The 24,303-nt window shown below is 40.5% G+C and overlaps 1 protein-coding gene across 2 annotated transcripts; it reads left to right on the forward strand.

Moving 5' to 3' along the window:
- The first annotated feature begins 3,326 nt into the window (after positions 1–3,326).
- Positions 3,327–22,900, forward strand: nt5c3a (5'-nucleotidase, cytosolic IIIA). Of its 2 annotated transcripts, XM_069656918.1 has the most exons (9): positions 3,327–3,359; positions 3,680–3,950; positions 18,415–18,513; positions 19,759–19,828; positions 19,949–20,081; positions 20,194–20,283; positions 20,467–20,629; positions 20,751–20,951; positions 21,342–22,900. In XM_069656918.1, the coding sequence occupies exons 2-9, from the start codon at positions 3,813–3,815 to the stop codon at positions 21,441–21,443; spliced, it is 996 nt and encodes a 331-aa protein (XP_069513019.1). In that variant the 5' UTR covers positions 3,327–3,359; positions 3,680–3,812; the 3' UTR covers positions 21,444–22,900. The 2 variants fall into 2 exon arrangements, with proteins under 2 accessions (XP_069513019.1, XP_069513020.1); XM_069656919.1 differs by lacking the exons at positions 3,327–3,359; positions 3,680–3,950 and adding an exon at positions 14,920–14,933.
- The last annotated feature ends 1,403 nt before the right edge of the window (positions 22,901–24,303 follow it).

The raw sequence follows: 24,303 nt of genomic DNA on the forward strand, positions 1-24,303 counted from the left end.
GTTAACTTGAACTCCTCTTCCAAGGATTTGAAGGGCAGTTGCAGTTGGTTGTTTCCGTGCAGCCTGCTCAGGCTATTTGGCAGCTCCAGCCATCTCCTGAGGTGGTTACTGAGCGTGCTCTCTAAGATGTTGAGATTCGGACAGCATAAATGAGGAAGGGCCACAGGATTCTGGGAAGAATGCCATGCTGATGACAGAAGTGCTGTCCATCTCCGGCGCGTCCTAGAAGCGTCTCTCCGCTCTGCTCCGCTAAGGATATCCACCAAGTCTATTTGTGATGGAGGCCTTCTAAGCATAGAACAGATCGTTCCAAACAGGAAGTCAGATACCAAAACAGCATAGAGCATGTGGTTGTGTCAAAATAAAACACGTACATGTACAGACTCTCGTTTTAATAACATCAACACACTGAAATCTTGGAAAAGGGAAACTTTTAATTAAGTAGTGTACTCACACATGGTAGAAGCACAAAACATTATGGAATGATCAGCCATCAGGTGCAAACTGAACTGTTGTTTGTGTTGCCCTGCTTTAACATTGATATTATCATGTGATTTCGCATTTCTCAAAGTAGTTCTCCCGCAATCTTGTGATCTTGCGAATCCAGCTGCTCGGGCCAGCGCTCCCCTGCACTGCGGACCAGACAACCTTCCTATTGGCTAGGACGTGCGCCATCTGATGCACCAGAACCTCGGCGCAGACGGAACTCGCCGGACACGGATCCTGTGGGATCGAGGCGGACTTGTCCGCAGCTTTCAGCTAGCCATCCAACTCAGTGCAGGTTGCCTGGATCAAAGTTGTGTCCCTCGTAGAGCTGTCAAAAATCTTACCCAAGCTCTTGACTGGCTTCTCTGTGATGGTTGGGATGGCTGCGCCTGCGATGCTAAACCGGAATTTGGCCTCCACCTTCCATTTCTTCAGTACTAGATCTTCAAGAGTCAACTTTAATCACACTTGTACTCATTAGGGTTTTAACTGTGCCTAACTGAACTAGTTCAGGTTCTTCTACTGAAGTCTTTACTTTTATTTGTCACTATTGTCATCAAGTATTATTGTTGTTATTATTATTATTGGTGGTAGGAGTGCTACTACTACTATCAGTATTACTATTATTTTCATCTCAATATTGTCTATTACCGTTACTATTGTTATTATAAATCTTATTTTATTACATTTTCAATTTTTACTCCTTTATTCTGCGTTTGTTTCTATCTTTGCTGTTTTCCTCTGTGTGTATGCTGTAAAGCACTTTGGATCAATGGTGTGTGTAAAGTGCTATAAAAATAAAGTTGATTTGATTTGATTTAAACCTTAACTTTTACTATAACCTAAGTTTTATTTTACTATTTATTTAACATTTATTTTACCTGGAATATTCCCTTTTGCAAGGGAGTCCTGTCCAAGACAGCAAAATGTTGTGAAGAAAGAAATGTTTCACACAAAGAAAAAACAACAGACAAGCAGAAATTACAATAAATTAGCAACATTCATCAACAAGAGCTAATTTTGTTTAATGCCCCAACGTTGGCTCACAGGCAGACTAACTTCCTACCAGCTCTAAAGGATGCATTTGCATCTTATGGCTCGTCCATAGGAAGCTATGAATTGTCATTATCCAAAGTTTACATTCAGTTTTGATAAAGGGGTCATTTAATTAACAACTGAAAAGACAAATGTACTTTAAGGGGGCTGTGACAAAAGATAAGGACATTTATTATGTGCTAACTGCCCAGTGCACAGTCAAATCAGGCGTATACTTGAATTACTTGAATCTGATTAAATAAAGGTTCAGCAGAACTTCTTTTGTTTAAGTATTCAAATGAGAATTTTACAACACACGAGACACACCGCAAACAATACCTGTCATTGCAGGTGTTTTCAAGTCCTGACTCGATCTTTTAAACTTTAAACTTAACCAAAAGGGACGATGTTTCCTTTTTTAATTATAAGTCTATTCTCTAGAATCTGTTCAAATAGACAATCCTCTCTGTATGTTCAGGAAACACATACTGCAACCTCAATCTGGAAACAAGTGAAATGCTATTACAACACTTTCTTAACATTTTCAAGGAATAGCCTGGTTCCAGACCTTTGAAGTGCTGCATACTGTTCTTCAAATTCTTCAGCCATTCATAAATTAAGTACAACTAAAAAAGTGGTAGTAGTAGTTTAGTCTGATGATCCGGTAAAAAGAATAAGGAACAGAATGCTTAAAGAAGGTTGGGAAATCCTCCCCTGACCATAGAACTTAGGAAACAGTTTCTAAACAGTGATCATAGATGTTTTCTCTGCATTTTATATTTGCTTTGTGTATTTTAAAAGCCCCTTTGTGGATGGATGATAAAGTCTTGATTGAGCTGTAAATGGTGTGGGTTTAAAAATAATATTTTCAGAGAAAGCCCACAGTTTGGATAACAAAGCACAGACACCAACACCTTCGATTTACTGTCTGTAATTTAGATAGCTGGACATGATTTGGAAGTATTTAATCTATTTGTATGTGATGGAGACACAAGGTCAGTACTTTTCAGTGACTGGCAAATATTCCAACATATTTATTATAATTTGCATTAAACGTTTGCATACATATTTTTGTAATTTTGGGATAAACCTTTGAGGAATTTCTCATATTCACCATCTAAAAGGTAAACCAACCAATGTTGTCACAGGCAAAATGAGACTGTTGACAAAGATTGTTTATTAAAAGATGCTTCACTCCGTAGAACAGAACTGGCACACTTGACGGTCAGCAGCAGATGATGCATGACTTTACTCATTTATTACGATAAATAAGTCAGGCTTGTTTGTATTTGGTTATTATTGAACAATCTCAGGTTTAATGTTGTCTTGGTATTGGTATTGATATTGATATTGGTAAAAATATACAGTAGTCCCTGTAGCAGAGGGAATGGAGCTTAGTTGAGTTTACACAGGATAGACCCATTTTGACAATAAAGCCACATTTCAAGTTGATATTAGTCATTTACACCATCCGCCACCATCACCATCCCAAATGCTTTGAATAGGCCATCCAAATGTTTATCTATATGCAAAATGTTACAGAATACACCTCATGAAACTGCAAGCTACATGCCCAATAAAAGCTTTATAACTGTACAATTACTTAGGTTTACGAGTATACAAGAAAATACAATTCAAACGACAACAAATATTATGATGGACTTGTGTATTTTAAAAGTTGTATCGTTTTAATTACTTGTGTTTTGGTATTTCCTGTAAAAACGGAAGTGTTTTATTTTGAAATTTACCGGAGAGTCTCCGGCGGAGACGGTAAGTTTTTACAGTGATGAAGGGGGTGAGAGGACGGGGCAAGTGTGGCTTCTGAAGAACAGAAAAAGGTAGCTCATCTTTTAATTTTTTAAACCTGAAATACACAAAAGAGCTCATCTGTCATAAGTAACATGGTAAGTTTACTTTTATTACATGTTCAGAAAGACTTAAACATTAGCCCACCTGACAAGTTTGCTAGCACATGTACTGTTGCTAAGTAACAAGGGCGGAGGTACTAGTAATATTAGCTTAACAGCTAAAATGAAGTTCGCATAACATGTATGTATTTTCTGTTGGTTTTACGACAAAAGTGCTAAAAGACTATATTCGTACCGTTTAGTTTAAACTTTCGTTTTGACGTTGGCCGCCAAATATGTAATTTTTACAGAGTGACTGGTCCTGTTCAGCATAGAGAATCTTTGGCCGTGGGATTGCACCAGTAGGAAGGCGCTTGTTTGACAGAAGGCAGGACAGGACGGGACTCTCCGGGCGGCAGTTGTTGGGAGGAACAGTGGACCGTCATGGACAGGACGGCCGTTGTGAAGGTCGGAGCCGCGGCCAGTGCCAGCGTCTGTGCCCTGTTCGGCGGCGTGGTTCTTGCCCAGTACATCGTCGCGAAGAAGAAGCGAGCGGGCAAGAAAACAAGGATCATAGAGATGGTGAGTAAAGACTAGACAGCCCATGCGCGTCAAGACTGTTAGAGGCGGATAAGATAAGAAACAGGAAGTGTGGGATATGTCCTTCAAAATAAAACCGCGCACTCTTTGACCGTTGAGAACTAATAGGTGTTCTTAATACTTTTTTGAGGGTATCTTAACAATTACGATCCCCTTCTAGTGTTAAGTGTCGGTGTATTACTGAGTAGAAGATAATCATTTTGTCGTTACAGTTAGCACTTATTCTTATGATTCAATTCAAATTGTGTCTGTTGTACAGTCTCTTGAAAAAGCAGTTTATAGTGCTTCACATAAAAAGAAACAAAATGCTGCATATATTCTATATACCTGCTTCATATAATAAGTAACATAAAAGACCAGACTAACTGTAGGCACACACATGTCTTGGAACATTCGTACTTTGGTTGGTAGAGAATTTAAATTGATCACAAAATCTCAAAATAAACACATTGCGTTATTAGTAACCCACAAGACACAGCAACACATATGCGCCTTTAATCTGAAAATCATCCCCGGAAATATGACATTGTCTTTATGGTATCTTTACAGTAGTGAACCTGCACTGTGTTCCGCGCAGGCGCCGCTGTTCCCTAAAACAGCAGCTGTTTTTAGAGGTCACTAGCTAGCTTTTTAACAACAGAAAGAGCAGCAGCTTCTCAGTTTGAGAGCAGAACCCTGTGACAGCTGACCCTCTGAGTCAGTGATGCTCTTTACTGCCCTGTCACTGTCCTGCACACAGCTTTGTGCTTCAGCAGCTATTGCTGAACAGGCAACGTGCAGGTTATTCAAGCTGCAGCAGCACAAACAACACACTCAGTCCAGCTTTGTAACCAGTCTGACAGGAATCACGCTGCCATGCAAACATGAACATTTCACGCAAACTGTAGACAAATAGGAGAATTTGGAGGAAAGGGCCTGATGTGAAGATGTGTGTGATACAAGAACAAAATGCTTTACAAATGGCATTTCTGTTTGTACTCAGGAATGTAAATATTAAAAATTCTCTGTATTTAAAATGATGATACAGTTAATAAAGTCTCTATAAAGGAAATTATCGCGATTACTTCTATGTAACATAAAAACATCCTTCATATATCTAAAGTGAGGATACATTTTGTTCTAAAGACAAAGCGGTTCATAGATTTATTGTATCATAATATTGATGTATTTACCGCTCCCTAGAGAAGATGTTTAGACTTTGGATTTTGCAGTCAAAGGCGTTGCTACATGCTGTATCTCTTGAATCTATATGATTCATGTCTGAGTTATTTTGCTCCACCTTTACAGCCATTTGTATGAGCTGTGTACCCACCCAGTCACCCAAACACGCCTTCAAGGTTTTTGACCCCTAATGAACTCCCTCAAGTTCAGCTGCCACTTTTCACCTTTCATTATCTACTGTACAAACAGTCGATCAGATTTCAAGGTGGCAGCTACAGGCAGGTCCCTGTCAGTGTGATGTGGGATTTTATAGCAGCATGCCTGGTTTGTGTAAACACAATCTGTTGCTGTATGATGGACAGCATGTCGTTCTTGGTTACTGAAGTCTTAAAGAAGCTCCTCTGTTCTGGTAAATTCAACTTAATTCCTTTCTTAGCACTTCAGGCCCTCGTTAAAGGTTAGATGCTACTGTCACCTGTGTGTGGCACTAAAATGATCGGTATCGTAACACAAATTTCTGATGATAACGATGATAAACCTTGAATCATTTTTACTGGCTATGGACAGATATCGGCCTATCACACAGCGGAAATAAACACGACAACACCCCGTCAGTCTGAAGTCTTTAGCTTGCTAACCGGACATCGTAACATTTTCAGCGGGCTACTTTCTTACTGTTTGAAGTCTCTTCACCTGGACCTCTTAGATCATGGTTGCTTTTAACTTCATGTTCCAACAAAATGAAGGATTTTAGTCATCGGACCTGTATCAGAGAAACAAGCTGAGCTGGATTTTTAATGTGAAGTGCTTTATTCAGTGTTTTACCGGTCTCAATGATCGGGTCTGTTTGTTTTGAAGAGGAGAGAAACCTCATGAACGAGATGAACAAAGTGCACATGAAACTGTGTGCTTCGTAAAGCGTCTGGATGTTGTTTTGTGATAGTGTTGGCCTCGACATGTGTTCCACTGTGAGCGACTCATTCAGTCCATCAGCTGACATCAATGTATCTGCAACAGAGTGAGCAGGAGAAGATCAAGAGGAGCTTGTGTGTCTTGTTCTCTGCCTGCTAATGTGATTTGGTTTCATTAACAGAGCTTAGAAGTCAAAGGGGGCTGATTTCTATTCAGAGGTTCCCAAGTAAATTTAGATGCAATTTTATTGAGCTTATTTTGTTTATTGGCATTTAATTCTGATGTCTTAAGTTGAAAATTAAGCCTAACTTCCCGGATTAAGTCTTTCTAGCTGCAGAGTGCCACAGATGTCGTCCAAGTGTCTGGAATGAAATAGGCTTAAATGAAACAGCATCCAAGCTGCATGGCAGCCAGCCGCCCTTTGCTCGGCTCTTCAGCAAATCCGGTCGTCTGGTCAAAGAGTGAAACTAGATGATGGGTTCTACACTTCTGGACTAAAGAAGTTTGCTCGTTTCCTGTCTCGACCTTCAGCATGGAAACTTGTGACCATCCGCCTTTGATGGAGCTGCAGAAGCACAAACATCCGCTCTGAACCCCAGGAGGCTAAAACCACTCCACAGGCGCTCGGTCAGGCTTTCATTTTCTGTCCCCTGTCAGACATTCCTCCACTAAAGCGACTTTTATGACCCTCGTAGCTCACTTAAAAACCCATCTGTGTCATTTCAGACGTATTTGTTGTTTAAAGCTGGTTTACAGCTACCAGAAGGACTGTTCAATGGTTACTGCTGCTTGTTACATGATGGTTTAATCACACTTTCAAAATGATACTATGAAAATATCAAGTTAGGAGGTCAGAGTTTGTTATAAGCCTTAATTGATTATTCATGATATGGAAAAGCAGCAAAGTAAAATAATTGCTGGTGAAGAAAGACAGAAAATATGTTCATGGTTTTGATTTTGATGTTTATAAAAATATAATGGTTTTAAAAAAGCAGACGCTAAAATTGTGAATTGTAAATGTTTATATTTTGTGGCCCTTTGTCCCCCTTTCCTCTGAATGCATCTATGTCAGATCTAGTTCGACAAATATTCATTATCAATAACATTTTACAATTTAGAAAGCTGCTCTGTTTGAGTATCACAGCTTGGTTTGGTAACCTCTCTGTGCAGTTAAAAAGTAAACTTACCCGATTCATTCATACCGCATGGAGATTACAATGCGAAAAGCCAGTAAGATCATCTGTGACACGTCTCACGTTCTGCACAGCGAGTATGAGCTGCTACACTCCGGTAGAAGATTTCGAGTTCCCCGCTGCAGATTAAACAGATTCAGAAATGATTTTATCCCTGCATCGACTAAGCTTTTAAATAGTGGCAGATAAAAGCCAGAAAAGGCCAGAGGGATGGTGACAGAGGGATGGTGATTTGCGTGTTTGCACTATTCATATTGCACTTTATGTTGCATATTTTTGTATTAATCTTCAGAGTTGCTATTTGGCACTGATATTTCTTATTTACATCAGGGTCATTTTGATGCCTGTTTTATTATATCATGGGTAGGCTGTTGTGTTGTTGTTGTTGTTGTTGTTGTTGTTGATTTCTTTGTTTATGGCTGCAGCATGGGTGATTAGCCCAAGACAAATGTCCCACCTGTGGGACAATAAAGTTTATCTTGATGTTGATGTTTTGTTGTCAAACTGAGTTAATGCTATTTTTTGGCTATAAAATGGTTAAGAAATGATTTATGAGTGAACATCTAATCTAATGAGATAATCTGGAGCGATTCACAGCGTGAGAACAGATTCTGCTTGTTGCTGCTCGTTTAAGTTCAGTCTGATCTAAACCATTTGCAAACTGTTAAACACAACTGTTCATCTGCTGTGTTCTGTAACTACGATAATCAGACCGTGCGTACAGAACCAAGCGTGATGTTCATCATGTCAGACATGTTTGTAAGTCACAGCAGGGCCTCACTGTCTGTCTGACACAAGGTGACACTGCAGATTAATTGTATTAGCCATTTAAAAGACACTCACTTCAAAGCAGCCAACTTGTTACTGTCCATAGATGATCCCTTTTTACACGTCATGCTTTCCACCACTGTCACTGAGAGTCCTGTTCTATATTACTGTGGATTTATGGTCAGATTCTGGCACATCTCATCTTTCTCCGTCATGGAGGTTATTTTCTCTGCGCTGTTTTTGTTTATCAGCAGGATCAGGGAAAAACTACTCGTCCCAATTGCATAAAACTTAGGCTGCTTTTTGGGGTCACTGTTCATATCTATTTTAGAATGTGACCCAGGTACGATGTCAGTGTGAAAGAAACGTATTTTAAAAAACACGCATGCGCAAACAACAATAACAAAAGACGTCACATCGGCTGACATTCGTTTTCTGTGAAACATGGATGCTGTCGGGCGTTGGGACTTTGGATGTGCATCGACTTTTGTGCAAGTAAGAAACATCTCCGTCAGAGACGGGCAAAACGGACAAGAGAAGAATATTTTTCCGAACACATTTCGGCTGCGGTGTGAGCCATCTAGCTTTGAATGGATAGAGGCATCTCCCCAAATAGCAATTAAATCTGCCATATCACTCCACTGTCTCTCCACTGCTGCGTGTCATTGTCCTCCGTGGTCGAGCTGAAATCTTCTTCTTTAGAATCGCTCCTGGAAATGTGCAGAATACCAAAGCAACATGGACCAATTCTGATTAGCGTGTTCAAATACAAGTCGCATGCAGGTTGCATAATTTGGATTCTGATTTAGTACATTCATTCAAGTACATTCAAGTAGCCCAGTCCCCGAATTAAAGAATGTGACGTCATGCAACTTTTTGCAATCGAATTTGGACAATTTTAGCTGCAGTATGAATGCAGCCGTAGTGGAAACGTGAAACCTGACCATAGAAGATAAAGACAGCATTTAATTTTGGTAATGGATCCGGCTCTAAAAAAAGTATTCATAGCAGATTTGATTAATATATTACATACATGTAAGACAACATGTTGCTAGATGACAGTTACATCATACTGTATCTTGCCTATCTATAATATTGTCACACCACTACTCGTTTTAAAAGCTATTTTTTCAATAAAATTATTTAATTTATTCTCACATTAAGTGGAGGTTCAGACAATGTGGGGTTAATCCACTATTAAGTGCTGCAAGATACCCGTCTAAAAATGGAACCGAGCAAATAACTGTTATTTTTTTTACCTTGCAAATAAATAAAAACATTAGAGTGCTAAACAAGTAGATGGTGTGGAGGCTGTTGATGTGGAGTTATAGTCAGGCCTCTATTACAGACTGAGTTCCAAATAGTGTCGCTGTCACTGGGTGTCTGCTGTGAAAAAGATCTGTTCCTGGGTATAATTTAGAGGAAGCCTGCGAGGGTTGTGTTTCACCCCTTTACCTCTGGAGGGCAGAAAAGAGCCGCCCTTAAACTGCAAGCCTGTAAACAGCACTCATTTGATATTTGTGAAAGAGACAGCAGCAGTAAGAACGATCTGAAACACTGTCCTGAATGGTGATGCACTATTTGAAACCAGGGTGATGAACCTGAATGATGAACTCTAATCTTTGCAGGGAAGAAGCAGATTATTTTGTAGCTGATGATACAACAGAAGCAAATAGCAGAGAGAGCTTTACAGATAAAGAAAATGACATGGAGTGATTCACAGAGGCTCGACAGTTCTTTATTCCAACATTGTCTTATCATAGGATGCCCACATAACGTGTGCACATAATGGGTTCATATCTCGAAATGTTTAGATCAAGTAGTGAACGCAACCGTACAATCAGCCTGGGTTTTTTAACTACCAGGAACATTAGAGGGGATCGTAAGCAAAGTGGAGGAAACAAGCCTTTAGCAGTTGTTTGTGTTTGTGTATACTTCTGATCTCTGTGCAGAAATGAGTAAAATAGTAGAAAGATGAAGATGTTTTCTTTTCCTGATAATTTGAAGAACTAAGATTGAGATTAAGCAATTCCTTCGTATTGTTGGCCTGTGTATCTCAACAAAGTTCTCACATCAATATTAGCTATAGTCTGCAGATCTCCTGTGCAAAGGGAAAAGTCCATTTTACTGAACTCTCTTGCAGCAAAGTATCTAGAATGACAACACTGAGTTGTTTTATGCTACAGGATCTCGCAGGAGTCAGTCAATCAATCCAGTCATTAAGAAGGGTGGGCATTTCTTATGTTACTTATCAACAAGACAGAATCTATCAAAGTCTATGTTTTTAAAGGAATGGAGAGAAAAATGAAATGGAAGGTGAAGTTGTCCGGTTATGATGAACATGTGCACTCCTCATTAGTTTGAGTCGTGGAAATGTTCTTATCTTCTAACGCAGCATCCCACATTTTTGGAATTGGGGTTGTTTAAGGTTTTTTCAAGCGGCCTTGGTGCTTTATCAGGAGCAACAGATGGCGTTCACCATGTGAACCACAGCAGTTCCCAGTGTGGTTTAAACTACAGGAAACTGATGAAGGCCCTCGATGCAAATAAAAGCATTATGTCATACATGAGTAATAACATCACACCGCGTTTAATCTGGAGCTAACATTACAAACAGTCAATTCAGCATCGTACCTGTGTCCCACCAACAGACCAGCTGTTAGTGCTCGTGTTAGCATCAGTGTTGTGCAGGTTTTTGTGTTCGGAAACCAGCTAATTGTTAAAACCATGTACAGTCCAATTCTTATCATGATGTCTTTCAAAGTGAAGTCTTTTTATCTGTTAAGACCACAGACTGTTAAAATAATGGACGTAGCCACTGTGACATCACCTATTTGTTTGTCCACTGCCTTTTTGAAGCCTTGAGTTTGACATTCTGAGCCACATGATGATATTTGGATTAAAGGGAGGTGCTCTTGAGCAGCAAGGATTTGAAATGATCAGAACCACACAGTCTGTGCTCGTGGCTAACTCATTAGCACGCAAAGGAACCAGTTAAGTTGTTTGTGATAGACTGAAGAAGCAAAGAGAGCCTGTGGAACGAAGCAGACTCAAAGAGGTCCTCTCATCACTATGATTAACTTGTGTTGATATTGCAGAAGTATCAGTATAATTATATAATAGTAACAGTATAATCAGATGCCAAATATTTTAATGTTGTGATCACTTTCATTTCTGGCAATATCTCGTTGTTGCGTCGCATCTCTAATGAGATCTACCACAAACATGATCCCTGCACGATCCACTCTGTAGGGTATCGTCTTTCCGCTATTTTATTCTCTGCTTAAGAAACTCTTAAGCCTCTTAAAAGTCCTCCTCACTACTCCTAACAGTGTCTCGCTGTAGGAGCTCTCTTAAGGGCTGAGATGCTTTCTGAATAACTTTTATCTTTACCAGGATCTAGTCTTAACTTTAAGGGGAAATTCTTAGAAAACGTCACGATTCTAAGAATTTTCTTAGAATTTCTTCACGAGGAGCAACTCTTTGTACTAGGAAGCTTTATGAATACGGGCCCTGACCTCTGCCCAATCTTTGCTCAGACTCGTGTAGGTCGGGTGGGATTTCAGAGGAATGCTGGGGGGGTTTCAAAATAATGCTGGTAGAAGGTTGAAGCAATAATTTGACAGCTCGTAGAAAAGTTTAGACGCTTGATGACAGTCATTTCAAGTATGAGTGTGTTGCAACAACACGCAAAGTGGTAGACACTTTTGCATAATCGTGTTTCATTTCATCAGAATGAAACCTTTAACATATTGAGCCGTCGCTGAAGGCTTCCGTCTTTTACTTCATTAAGTTGTACGCTCAATTATGACGTCATTAAGTGCAAGGAAAGAAACAACCCATCAGATTTCTTTATATGTTTGTATTTATGACACAATTTCATTACTTTAATCGATAATAATGGTTTATAAGCTAACATAGCCTCTTCGCTTGTACATTGTACCCCTTGTAGGCACAGAAACCAATGACAATACTCCAAGAAATGACATCACAATTAGCCAATTCACCAGTATAAATTTTAATTTTAAATTTTATATCAAAGCCAAACTTCATGTGCAAATGGGGCCAAAGCCAGTGCAAAAAGGATTGCACAGCACTGTGGTGGAACAAAAAGATACTGTGAGGATGCAGCTAAACGAAAACCCTCCCTGCTGTGCTTTTGTTAATCTGTGAAGTGATTGGTGGAGGTTTGTCTCCGGGAGTCGGTTTAACAGCAGGGACATGTACTGTTATTGTGGTGAGGTGTAATCAGAGAGCGTCGACCTAGTTTTTGGACGTGGTGGTATGTGAGGCGGCGGAGGTCAGCAGAGCGGAGGAGAAGACGGGGTTGACTCATGTTCCAGTCTCCAGCGCCGACAGTTCGGCGGACAGCAGGGGACCGAGCCTTGTTCAGCAAAAATTGAGCCAGGGACACAGTGTCAGTGTTGCATAACGTTGGAGCACTAATTTCTGTGCTGATTTACTGAGGCTGACGGTGCACCTCATTAGCTGGGTTTGTCTCACAGTTTTTTAACTTGTCCTGATTAATCACAGCAGCGACAGTTAAAGGGTCTGATGTAATCGGCTGTTAGGGCTCTCACTTTAAGTTGAGTGGATTTAGACTTTTAGATTTAGATTTTTATCTATTAGTTTAAGTTGTCTTTGTTGCAGCCTATTTGCAAACATATACTTACTGTATGTAGTCTGGACAACTACCAGTACATATTGACCTTTATTGATTTATAGCCAAAGTGCTGACACTTTTCTTTATTTCCAATTCAAAATATTGCTGAGTTTATAAAGAAATACTGCTGTTGCTGAGAATTAGTACTTTTTATTGAAGACAAATAATTGTGTTGATCAGTTACTCTTTGTTTTGCACAGTAATAAAAATAAACAAGTGTTGGTAAAGTGAGCAAACAAAATGCAGATATTAAAACATATTTTTGTGCATCTGTAACTTTTACAAATCAGTGACAATTTTGGAAAGAAGTAATAATTACAGCAAACTGCTAAATGAGTGTGCGTTATTTGGTTTGTCAATACATTTAACTTTTCTCTCCTGAAAGAAGAAAACTTAATTTTTCTCTCAAGGTCACATGGCAATATCTAGCTAAGTTGGCCTTCATAAGCTACTGGTCATAAAGTCATTGAGTAACTGAAGCTGCTAAAATCTGCGCCTGTAAGTAACCTCAGTCACCTGACCCGCACACTGTCAATGAATACATTACGAGGGAAGAAAGTTTGATGTCTTCTTTGAAAAGATATAGTTGCACTTTCATCAGTTAATGGTGCAGCCCGAACCTTTTTGGTGTTGTAATCATAACACTGCACACATTACTTATTCTCATCATTACCGATACCAGTAATGATTATACTGATCTGATTCCACAAAAACACTGTTGGAGAATTCTTACCAAACTGACACAAGAAGGGTTCTTTGAGTTGACGTCTTTCCACCTCGAGGCCTCTGTGAGGTTTTAACATAAGAACCTGCACAAACAGAATATAGGTCATTTTAGATGGAATGATGGGCATGTTCAGACTTGCCCTTTTCTACATGTTCATGCATCAGAACAACTTTAGACACTGTACATTAGCTCTATAGTCCTGTGTGTTTGCATGCATGTGAGGCATGCCCATTAGCCGTGTGTGTGTCATGGTCTGACTGACCGTCATAAGCCTGACACTCACACTGAACCTTGACCCTTGTGACCTTCCATACACTGTCAAGCTATTAACTGCATGTGTGTGTTTGCAGAGGGAATGTGTAAAAAGTGTGCGCTCAGCAGTTGTAGTGCTGAAGCGAGTCCACGCTCTTTGACTGATTGTTAAGGTTTCTCTTTTCAAGGGGTCAGAGGTCACATGACGGGAACAAGGATATATTACAAATGGCACTTTTCCTCCACTGGCCCCATCCAGTGTATGTATGGATTGATGTGTGTGTTGACTTAATTTGTAGGGCGTAACCTGACTCAGAATTTGACACTTGGATTATACTAGGCTGTTGCAATTCCTTTTTTTTTTCGTTGTTTCGATGTTTTACCTGCGTGAGTTTTCCACAAGCGCCTGATTTTTGCTTGTTAAAAAAACATGTCCAGCCCAATACTTTCTTACTCTTTCAAGTCATTGTATGTAGTTAACCAAATTAAGGATTTTACTCAGCAAGAGTGTTAGCGCTAGTTCGGCTTGCAGCCCCTCCTGATGTTTTGTGTCCACCAAAGAGCCTTTGATATACGCAGGTTTTTAACGCGATACTTCTTTATTCAGGATTTTAACCCGTTTTAATTACCTGTTTCTTAAATTCTGAGAGGAGGAGGCCCATTTCGAAAATTCGGCTCCCTTTAAAAACCTAGTGAATGAACACTGAAGGGGCTTTTCTTGTATGAGCCTTTTTTACACCGCCTCAGCTCCGTAATGAAGCTCCGTCCTCATGCCACCTTTATCATCTACCTTTGGACCATGCGTAACGACCGCGTAAAGTCACCCTAGTGTGTGCACGAGGTGCAGTTTACACGGACGCCGTTTCGCCTCTGTTACTTCTTCTGATGCCGGCTCAGAGGCGGGACGACTTCGCCCCACCATTCCTCCTCTGTGCGCTCTACAAAGAAGACGAAACATAACAGAGGTGTAATAAACTGGCAGTGTAAAAAGGGCTATAGTTTGCAGCCTGCCATGCTGGTACTCCTGCATTGCTCTCTGTACAATAATGCAGCAAAAAAGTTCCTAAACTACAGTAAAGGAGTTTCAAGTGGCAAAAAGACCATCCCCAGCAGCCCTGTGTGTATATATGAATGTGTTTGAGCCTCTGTGAACAAGGGGAGGGGTTATGTTGTTTAATCTATTTAGGCCACACCCCCTCCCTCCCCGACAGCTGCTGTAGATATATAAGCCCTCTGCAGCCTCACAATCTTTTCCTCACTCTGGTGTTATCTGAGACGACAGACCCGAGGTAAGTTAGTGTGTGTGTGTATTTGTGTATGCTTGTTTATGTGTGTTTATACTCCAGGCTTTGGATATTTTAGGCTCATGTGACATTATAAAAACATGTAGTGCTGGAATTCTTGCTGTAATCGGTAACAAGATCCCCCTGAATGTCTTCTGCTTCTGTCATTAGGATGCTTTGACCTTTGACCTCAAGAGTATTTGATACTTTCATGTTGAAATTTAGGCTTTTCTTAAACTCCTTATTTCCGCTGGATCATAATGTTGTAACCTGCTCTCGCTAAGATGATCAAGTCTGTTGAAACTGTGCAAAAACACTTAAAGAAAAAAGGCACAGGAATGTGATGCAGCACACTTACTGTCCTGGTGGTATAGTTGTATTTTGTCAATATTACAGCTGTAATGTATGTTTTCTGTTTGCTCAAAGGAAGAGCGGTTTGAATTTCACAGGCGTCGGGGAACACGCCCTCTTACACTCTGCTGCCTTCTCACATTTGGTGCTAAATTACAGGTTTTTCGAGCCTGTAGAGGCGGGCTGTGTTTGCAGGTCATTTAGAACAACTGTGAGCTCATCGTCCGAGGCTGGGACAGTTTTTACGTTTGTTCTTTTTTCTTTTAAAAAAAGCCTGCACGGTCTCTCCTCTGCAGATTGAGGAAGTTGTTTGGGTCTTTGCACACAGACAGACAGCTGTGTCTGTGTGTCTGTGAGTTGGAGGCTTACTGGAGAGTAGGTGGGAACTAATAAAGGAACTAAGTTATATTTTTAGTTTGTGTTCTTGGTGTCGTGTTTCTGTAGCATCAGGGTGATTAATGAGTTTAAACCTGATGCTGATTATATAACTAGTGGATGTTGTGGTCGGTGGGGAGGTTGCCGTGTGTGTTAGTTATTCAGTATTTTGCTTTTCAGTACATCTGCTACATTCATGGCATGCTCTCAATGTTTTAAACCTTTATGTATTTATATCTGTATATTTAGATCTTTCTCCTCTGGGGACAAAGGTGAACATGCAGGGTGTGTCCAGTTTAACCAGCGGTTAGCAATAAACGACTTCCGGTCGAGACGTCTTTTTCAGTGCGCTGCATTGTTTACAGGTTCTTGTGATTGACTTTAATTAACGGGTCTTACCTTTGCCAAATAACATCATGTATTAGTAAGAAGTAAAGCTGAAGCTTTGTCAGGCCTGTCGTCGAGAGGAGGAGAAAACGACTTTAAAATGCTCGTTTGTTTAACGGAGGTCGGATCGATCCTTTCTGATACATTCAAGGAAGTTGGGAAATCTGAACGTCTTTCGCGACACCGCGTCAAGGGAATTTATCCCAAGTTGAATGTTTGATCAGGAGCAGATTGTTAGCTGTTAGCATGCAGATGTCTGTTTATAGAGATTAAAGTGAAGCTAAATCGGCGTCAGATCACGCTGATGGGAGCCGGGAGGTCATTACTGCTTTTGCTCTCCTCACGGACTGTTTTCCCCGCATACGCCGCAGCCTGCTGATACGTGATTGGTCAATATTACTCAGACTACAAGCGTACTACAAACAGAAACCAGAACACTTCTGCCCTCTCAGAAATCCACGTCCCTGCCTACAGATTCTACATTACTATGTAGAATCTATAAATAGAGACTAGTTCTTGATATAAGCTTGTCCAACTTGTACTGTGGTTGTTTTAAATGTGCGATATGAATAAGCTTTAACTTGACTTGACACTGTAAACAAAGCAGAACCAAGTGTTTTTATACGTCTGTGTTCCTTATGAAAGTCTCTTCTTAAAATTAGATTTAAAATTAGTTATTTATTCAATATATTGAATCCAAACCAAAACGATATCATTCAGCTTCACTGCTTGCTCACATATTAATAGTTAATTAACTCAGCGTGTGCTCTGTTAAACATCAGGAGTGAAAACAAGAAAGTTTTGGCTCCGGCATTGTCTTAATCTTGTAATAGGATTAATCAACAAAAGCATTTCCTGTTAGATAAGTATCATCCTATTGGTACATAATCATCTCACAGCCACGCTTACATAGTCGTTCCTTACCCAGGAAGTAACAGGTATGTTGTAACTCAAGCTTTTGTTACTTAACGGGCTGAGTAAGCCTCTGAATACAAACACACTCCGTCCCTGTGGGGCTGTCAGACAGAAGCTCAGGTGGGCCTGTTCGACCATCCAGGTGCAGCTCACTGTACTCTGCCCACAGTCAGCTGGTCCAGGGGAGAAATTCACACACATGTTCTGCAGTTTCCCTCCTCTTCTTCTTCTGTCCTTCATTTATACACCCGTCTGTCCAGCGTAATCCTTCAAGTGAACCTAAAGGAAAGGGTTAAAGCTGGACAATGCAAGATTTCTGAAGTCAAAATTGATCAGGTTTTATCACGTTTGAGACACAAGTTGAGAATGGAAACTTGTAGGCTCAGGAAGTGTTCCCAGCCAACTAAACTCTTCAGTATATTATGCAAAGACATGATGTGATGAGCATATAGTACTTAACTGACAAGCCCTGGGTAGTGAGAATCAGAAATAAAGAGAATAACAGAATAAAAGGCTCACCATCCTCCCTAATAATGGTGCAGTCTTCCTCCAGACTCTATCTGTCCCTGCAGAATATCACAGACAAGTTGTCGAGTAATGAGAAGCTGCTCAGACAGAGCTGGCGTGATGAGATTAAATTACATGGAGGGCTGAAGTCTCCCTCCTCTCTGCAGGGTGTTACTGGGACTGTTTGTGTGGCTGCTCAGCTTGTTATACAACACCAGCAGATTCCAAACATCAGCTGTTTCATGACCCTGTAGCCCCCTCCACCAGAGTGTGTGTAGGACAGAAACAGTGTGTTCAGATACTCTGAAGGCAGTGCCAAAGACTAATTTGAATTAATCTTGAATCATAGCCATAGATCTCAGCACACAGACCAAACTTCTATACTGCTGTTGTCCTCCTCCTCCTCCTCTTTCAGTCTAACTTCAACCCTTTCAAGAATCCCTGAAGTTAAAGCATCTGTTAGAGAGGTGAAAAAGTCTTACCGATCCAATAGATTGCTTTGTTGTACAGTCTTCTTGTTTGACAATTCAACACTACAGGGATATTTAAACTGTCATCACCAACCTTTATTTATACTTGCTCACAATGACATCGAGTCCATTACATAAGCACATGAAAGGAAGAGAACAACGAGATGTAACAGTGAAACAAAGCGATGTAAGAAACAATAACACAAGCCATTAACATTTCCAATCAGGGGACACTCTGATGAATAAATTAAGATAATTAAATGGTTAAGAAAAATACTGCAAAAAGGTCTAAAACCTTGGGTTGAAGTAATTAAATAAGCATTAAAAGCAATAAAACATTTATAAATATAAAAATATAACAGAACATGTTGAAAAAGGTTAAAGATGTTTTGAATTCAGGGATGTTTTGCATTTAGGAGTATTGTGTATAACCTCTCTCTCTCGCTCTCGCTCTCTCTCTCTCTCTCTCTCTCTCCTTCCAGATGCCTCAGTTTGAGAAGACGACGGTCCACATGAGGGACCCTGAGAGGGTGGAGCAGATCATCTGTGGCCTCATCAAAGGAGGAGCTTCCAAACTGCAGGTGCATCCCCTGCCTTTGAAAGCATTTACATTTTCTTTATAGTGCAGTACACACTTCAGCTCCTCTTGCAAAGTACCAACTTTGCATGCAGCGTGCAGACAGGTGGAGCATTCGAAGTGGCCAAACATTGCACCTTAAACTTTGACCCTCTTGCTTATTCATATGTTGCAGTGCATAGCATGAGATTTGAATATTGTAGGTCTGACCAGCCAAGAGATCAGGCTTGTTGCATAGTGCAAAATGCAAGCGGGTGTTATGGGACTGCCTGGAATGTATGGTATACTGCATTTGACATATATGTATTGAGACATAATAATAAACTACATACTAAAAAGTATGGAACAATGGGTGTTTTAAAGGACCAGTTCACCAATTTTGAACCTCAGTCCTATCATGCTATTATACGGAGCTAATGCCATTATGGTAAAAATGCAATTTGGCTCTGTGCCTTTGGAGGACGCTGTCTGCTTCACCAATGGGCCCTGGAAAGCCAGGTAGCTCGCTAGACTACACTTGGTCAGTCTAGGACGCTGCCTCCGATGTCATGTCTCGTTCAAAAGCGTCAGGTTTGAAATGTGGACTGCAGACCTGAAGATTTTTAGAAGATCCACTGGTATATACTTGTTGTATTTTGGGTTCTGTACCGCTCTGAGTCATTGCCTGCAGCGATCAATGTCCTTGACTGGAAAACAATACCATTTCACTCCAGCGTCTCTTGCTGGGCCGTTCCTTTCAGAGGGAGGGGCACAATGCACGCTGGGTGTTGTAGGAATGTAGAATGGGCGAAACCACGAGCTGGATGTACGACTTTCTCCGTAGCTATGGCACCATTTTCAAATATTATTGCTTCTATCGATTACAGAGAACACCAGCTTTGACTGAACCAGGGATGAAGTTCTCCTTTAACACAACCATCAAGTCCTGATGACAACCTATCAGTTAGCATTCGGTGCCACCTGGTGGTCCTGCAGCTCCCAAACCTATAGTAACGGCAAAACCCTTACCCTTTTTGAATAATTGATTTTAAACATAAACAGCAGGTTCTTTGCTTTACAAGCAACAGAACTTCTTGTTAATTATTGACATCCATTATCCACATAGTCCAACTGGAAACCTCAAATGAAACACAATGAACATGGAGTGTCCGGCCCTCGTCCTCTTAGGTTCCTTCTGGTGTCTGTTAAAGGCTCTAATTGATTTATATTTCTGGTTGAGTTAAACAAAGTGTTCTCGGTTCTGTTGCAGATCATCACAGACTTCGACATGACGTTAAGCAAGTTCGCAGTCAACGGCAAACGCTGTCCGACGTGTCACAGTAAGTACAAACAACATTAAACATTTCCTAGTATTCAGTTTTTATTGTTGTACCACATATTTTGTGACCATTTTTCTGTTTGGAACATGAATAATTATGGTGCCCTTCCTCGTCTCGCAGATATCATTGATAACTGTAAGCTGGTGACGGAGGAGTGCAGGCAGAAGCTGCTGCAGCTGAAGAATAAATATTATCCCATCGAGATCGACCCTCATCTCACCATGGAGGAGAAATACCCGTTCATGGTGGAGTGGTACGACACATGCACACACATCATGATTTTATTTGTATTCAAGATCAGAGAAGTGTATTCACTTCTTTTGCAGAGGTAAATATATTTTGTATTCGTGTGTATGTGTTTGCAGGTATTTCAAGTCTCACACACTACTGGTGGAGCAGCGGTTAGAGAAAGACAAACTGTCCGAGGTGGTGAGAGAGTCTGACGCTGCACTCAGGTACCTGTTCCTTCACGCTCGCCTGGACACTCTGAACACCATACAGTCGTTTACTGTTGCATGATGGGTATTTAGCTGATGTGAAGCTTGTATCTAGGAAAGCCACAATTGAGGGGTGAATTTTGGACTCCGTGTCTTGGATCGGTTTTGAACTCTTCCTCCGTTGTGCCTGCTGTCTTTCAGGGAAGGCTATGAGCAGTTCTTTGACCGCCTGCAGCAGCACAGTGTGCCTGTCTTCATCTTCTCCGCCGGCCTGGGTGACGTCCTGGAAGAAATCATCCGCCAGGCCGGAGTCTACCACCCCAACGTCAAGGTCGTCTCCAACTTCATGGACTTCGACGACAACGTGAGTCCCTCAGGAGAGACAGACGCCTCTCTTCTTCTTCTGCTTGTGTTACAGCTCAGTCTCATGACTAAGGAAACATAATGGCTCACAGTGCTGGTTGAATCTGCCCCTCCTCTCACAGGGCGTCCTGAAGGGTTTCAAAGGCGAGCTGATCCACGTGTACAACAAACACGACGGCGCCCTGAGGAACACGGAGTACTTCAAACAGCTGAAGGAATACCACAACATCATCCTGATGGGAGATTCACTGGGGGACCTCAGCATGGCCGACGGCGTACCCAACGTGGAGAACATCCTCAAGATCGGCTTCCTCAACGACAAGGTGCAGTCCTTCTACCATCGCCTTACATGCTGAAGATGTCCTTGTACATTGAATTTCAGTAGAGTTCACAATCTTAGACACAGACAGTACGATGAGACCAGGGAGGGAGTTACTGATAGTTTTTACTGTTAGTGTGTTCAGCAGGTGATCAGCGTTTTTTGTGCATTTTGCCATCATACACCTTGATGATTTTTTACATGATCTTCTTTAACAGCACAATTCTGCTAACATGACTGTAGCTGGTCCAGGTTTAATAAATTATTAGAGATTGTTACTGAACATAATGAGCACGTGTCCTGGTTGGTGACACTTAGAATTCAAGCAAAAGGATTCATTCATGACTTGAACTGTGAAGCTGTCCCTGACAGTTTATTCCACTTCATTCCACAGGTGGAAGAGCGACTGGACAAATATCTGGACTCTTATGACATCGTCCTGGTGAAGGACGAGACTCTGGAAGTGCCCAACGCCATCCTCCAGAAGGTTCTATAACTCCACCCACAAGTTCACCTCCCCACAGTCCACTCCTCTCGTCCCCATCAGCCTCGGGCCTGTCAGACTCCAGAGCTTTGTCACTGGTCCAGTCATCTCTGTTTACCCCCTACACCTTCTCTGGACCCCACGTCTTTCCCTCCCCTCCTTCACCTTGTAAAAGCCTTTTTTAAAAGACCTTTGACATCTCCTGAATGAACTGTTTTAAACGTTCTCCCAGCAGCATCGGCCTGTCCCTGGTGTGTTTTGTCTCCAGTCATTTCTGATGTTCTCTTCAAATTATTTTGTGATGAAAGAAAAAACAAAAGTAAGAAAAAAAGTCTCACTCCATCTTCAATTTGCACATTATTGATAACATGTAATCCATACGTTTATTTTTGATATGGTATGTATACCATAAAGCAGGCACCCACAAACAGTGTTCCTTTGGAGCTATCCCAGCATGCATCAGTTACTTTTAATATAAGACTCAGGTGTGGCCTGGTCGGAATATGAAAGCGAGCCGTCTGTGGGTCGTGTATGTAACTCAGCACATAAAGGACCTTGTAATTCGTAGTAAATGTTAAATTTGTTTCCAGGTGAATCAGCAATATAAAGACCACTGACACAGTATTTTTGGAGAGGGCGGGGGGGATTGATATTGTCAACGTGAAACTCACACGAGCAGGGAAAACGCACTTTACGTTCTGTGTTCGGGGGAATCAGCCTGTACACGAACACTTGTGGCAGTAGTTGTCGATGTAGGGACACGTTCTTGCGCAGAATTCTTTGTGCTTATTTGGCATCATATCAGACCCACAGAGGAAGACTCTTTATTCTACAGCTCATGTGTTCACCATGTGGTGTTTAAGATGAAATACTAATGAAGACCTCTTGTGGTCATTTGTGAGAATTAAAAAGGTAACAACACCTTGAACCAAAGTAAGAGATGAAGGACAGAAGGAAGCACACTGCTGTTTGTGGCTCAGTAAAACCCAGAATAGATGGAGACCCTTTCTGTCTGTGGTAACGATTGAGCACTACCTCTAAAATATTCATCCATTTTTTGTTTTGGGAGTTTTTGTTTCAAAGCTACAAAGTCTCCGTTTGTCTAAAGTTGTGCTGAATGTTCTCTTTGAATCTGTTTGTTTTTAAATGTGCTGCTATCACCTGCATGTTGCCTTTTCTTATCGTTAAGTTTATGTCAAAGAAATGGGTGACTGAAAATATATATATATCAATAAATCGGGGAATAATGTCAATGTATATGTGGGCGTTATATATGGAAATGTATGTTGTTCAACTGCATTTGGAGAACATATCTCCAGAGTTATAGACCAGAAGTATATAGACCAGTGTGTTGTATTTTTATAAGCAGATGGCTTTCTCTTTTCTTTGATGCTGTGATTTGAAAATGCAATAAAATGTCATTTTGTGAGCCATGACTGGAGCACAGACTGGACAGACATCTGAACTTATATGGTTCTATTATATGACTTATATAACAGCCCAAAATCTGTTGGTTTGTTGGCATTTAAAGGTTCCGTATGTTGTTTGTTAACAATGTACAGTTTTCCAAACCACATGACGGTTTTTGAATCCCTGTCATAGTTGCTCAACAGGACTGGTTTGATTTGTGCTTAAAACTAAAAATTAACTTTGAGCTTTAAGTCATTTAATTCACTTAAATTAAACAAAAAGTAACCCTTTCCTTTCTGGTTATTTTATCAGATCGTTTCTCAGCGTATTATCCCTAAAAATGTACGTAATCACAATTTATGTTTAATGTGGAAATCCCAAATAACAGCAATAATTCTGTTGTATATCTAAGTGGGAATGAGAGTCCCCAAACAAAAAATACCCAAGTGAAATAGAAGAAGCTCAAAACAATTTTAATTGGAGTACTTATAATATTATTTACGGTAATATGTGATATTATGTTGTGTGCATATAAGAGGCTGAGGATCATTTTTGTTGAACCTTTGTTTTCTTTTAATCGAATCAGAAACTATAAAACGGTACAAAATGTCAGTGGACACTGATGAATTTTGCGCTTGATGAGGCTGCAGTACCACAAACATCCTCTAGGTGGCACTGATTCACAGGGAGAATTTTTGAGGACGTTTGGAAACAGTTACTTGGAGAAAGAAATCTGGCCGACGTGGCATTCTAGGACTTCAAAAACTGAAGGTTTGAAGTCTTGAATGTGTGGCTCGTTGGTCTAGGGGTATGATTCTCGCTTAGGGTGCGAGAGATCCCGGACGAGCCCTAGTTTTGCTCAAAGGTAGACTTTTCCTGGATCTGATAATCGAAAATCACAAACTTATCCTTAAATGATATTTTGCTTATTGATTTCTTTGTCAGGATATGTATAATTTGGAGCAGAAACCTTCATTCTCTTCTCTACAGTCATCTAAGAGAGTGATATGGGAATATCTGACCGGTCCAATGTCATTAATGTCAATTAATTACACCATTCCATCTCTGGGATTTTTTTGTGCAAAATCTTGATCTTGATTTCATATAATAATTATTATTAATAATAATAATGATAAACTTTATTTATGTTGTACAATTCATGCATGAAATCCAGCACAAAGTGCCAAACAAAGTAAGCAGATCATAACATTCATGATAAAACAAGACGATTAAAAAAGGAAAATAAAAATTCAAGTGAGGAAGTGGAATAAGATAAAACATGGAGAAAGCAATGGTGAAAATTGTCTTACGATTGTGTTTGCAAGTTTAAACATATTTAGAGCCCTAAGACCCTTCATCCCTTCTTTCTTTTTAAAATTAAAGCTGCTTCTCCGAGGAAGAAATAAAACCCTGAGGTTATTTGGTTTACTTTGGGAAAGATGATGATTTAAAAGAAGACCTC

This window comes from Semicossyphus pulcher, unplaced genomic scaffold, assembly GCF_022749685.1.
Source record: "Semicossyphus pulcher isolate SPU_LCO1_2020_fin unplaced genomic scaffold, fSemPul1.0.p SCAF_9, whole genome shotgun sequence".
Taxonomy (NCBI): domain Eukaryota; kingdom Metazoa; phylum Chordata; class Actinopteri; order Labriformes; family Labridae; genus Semicossyphus; species Semicossyphus pulcher.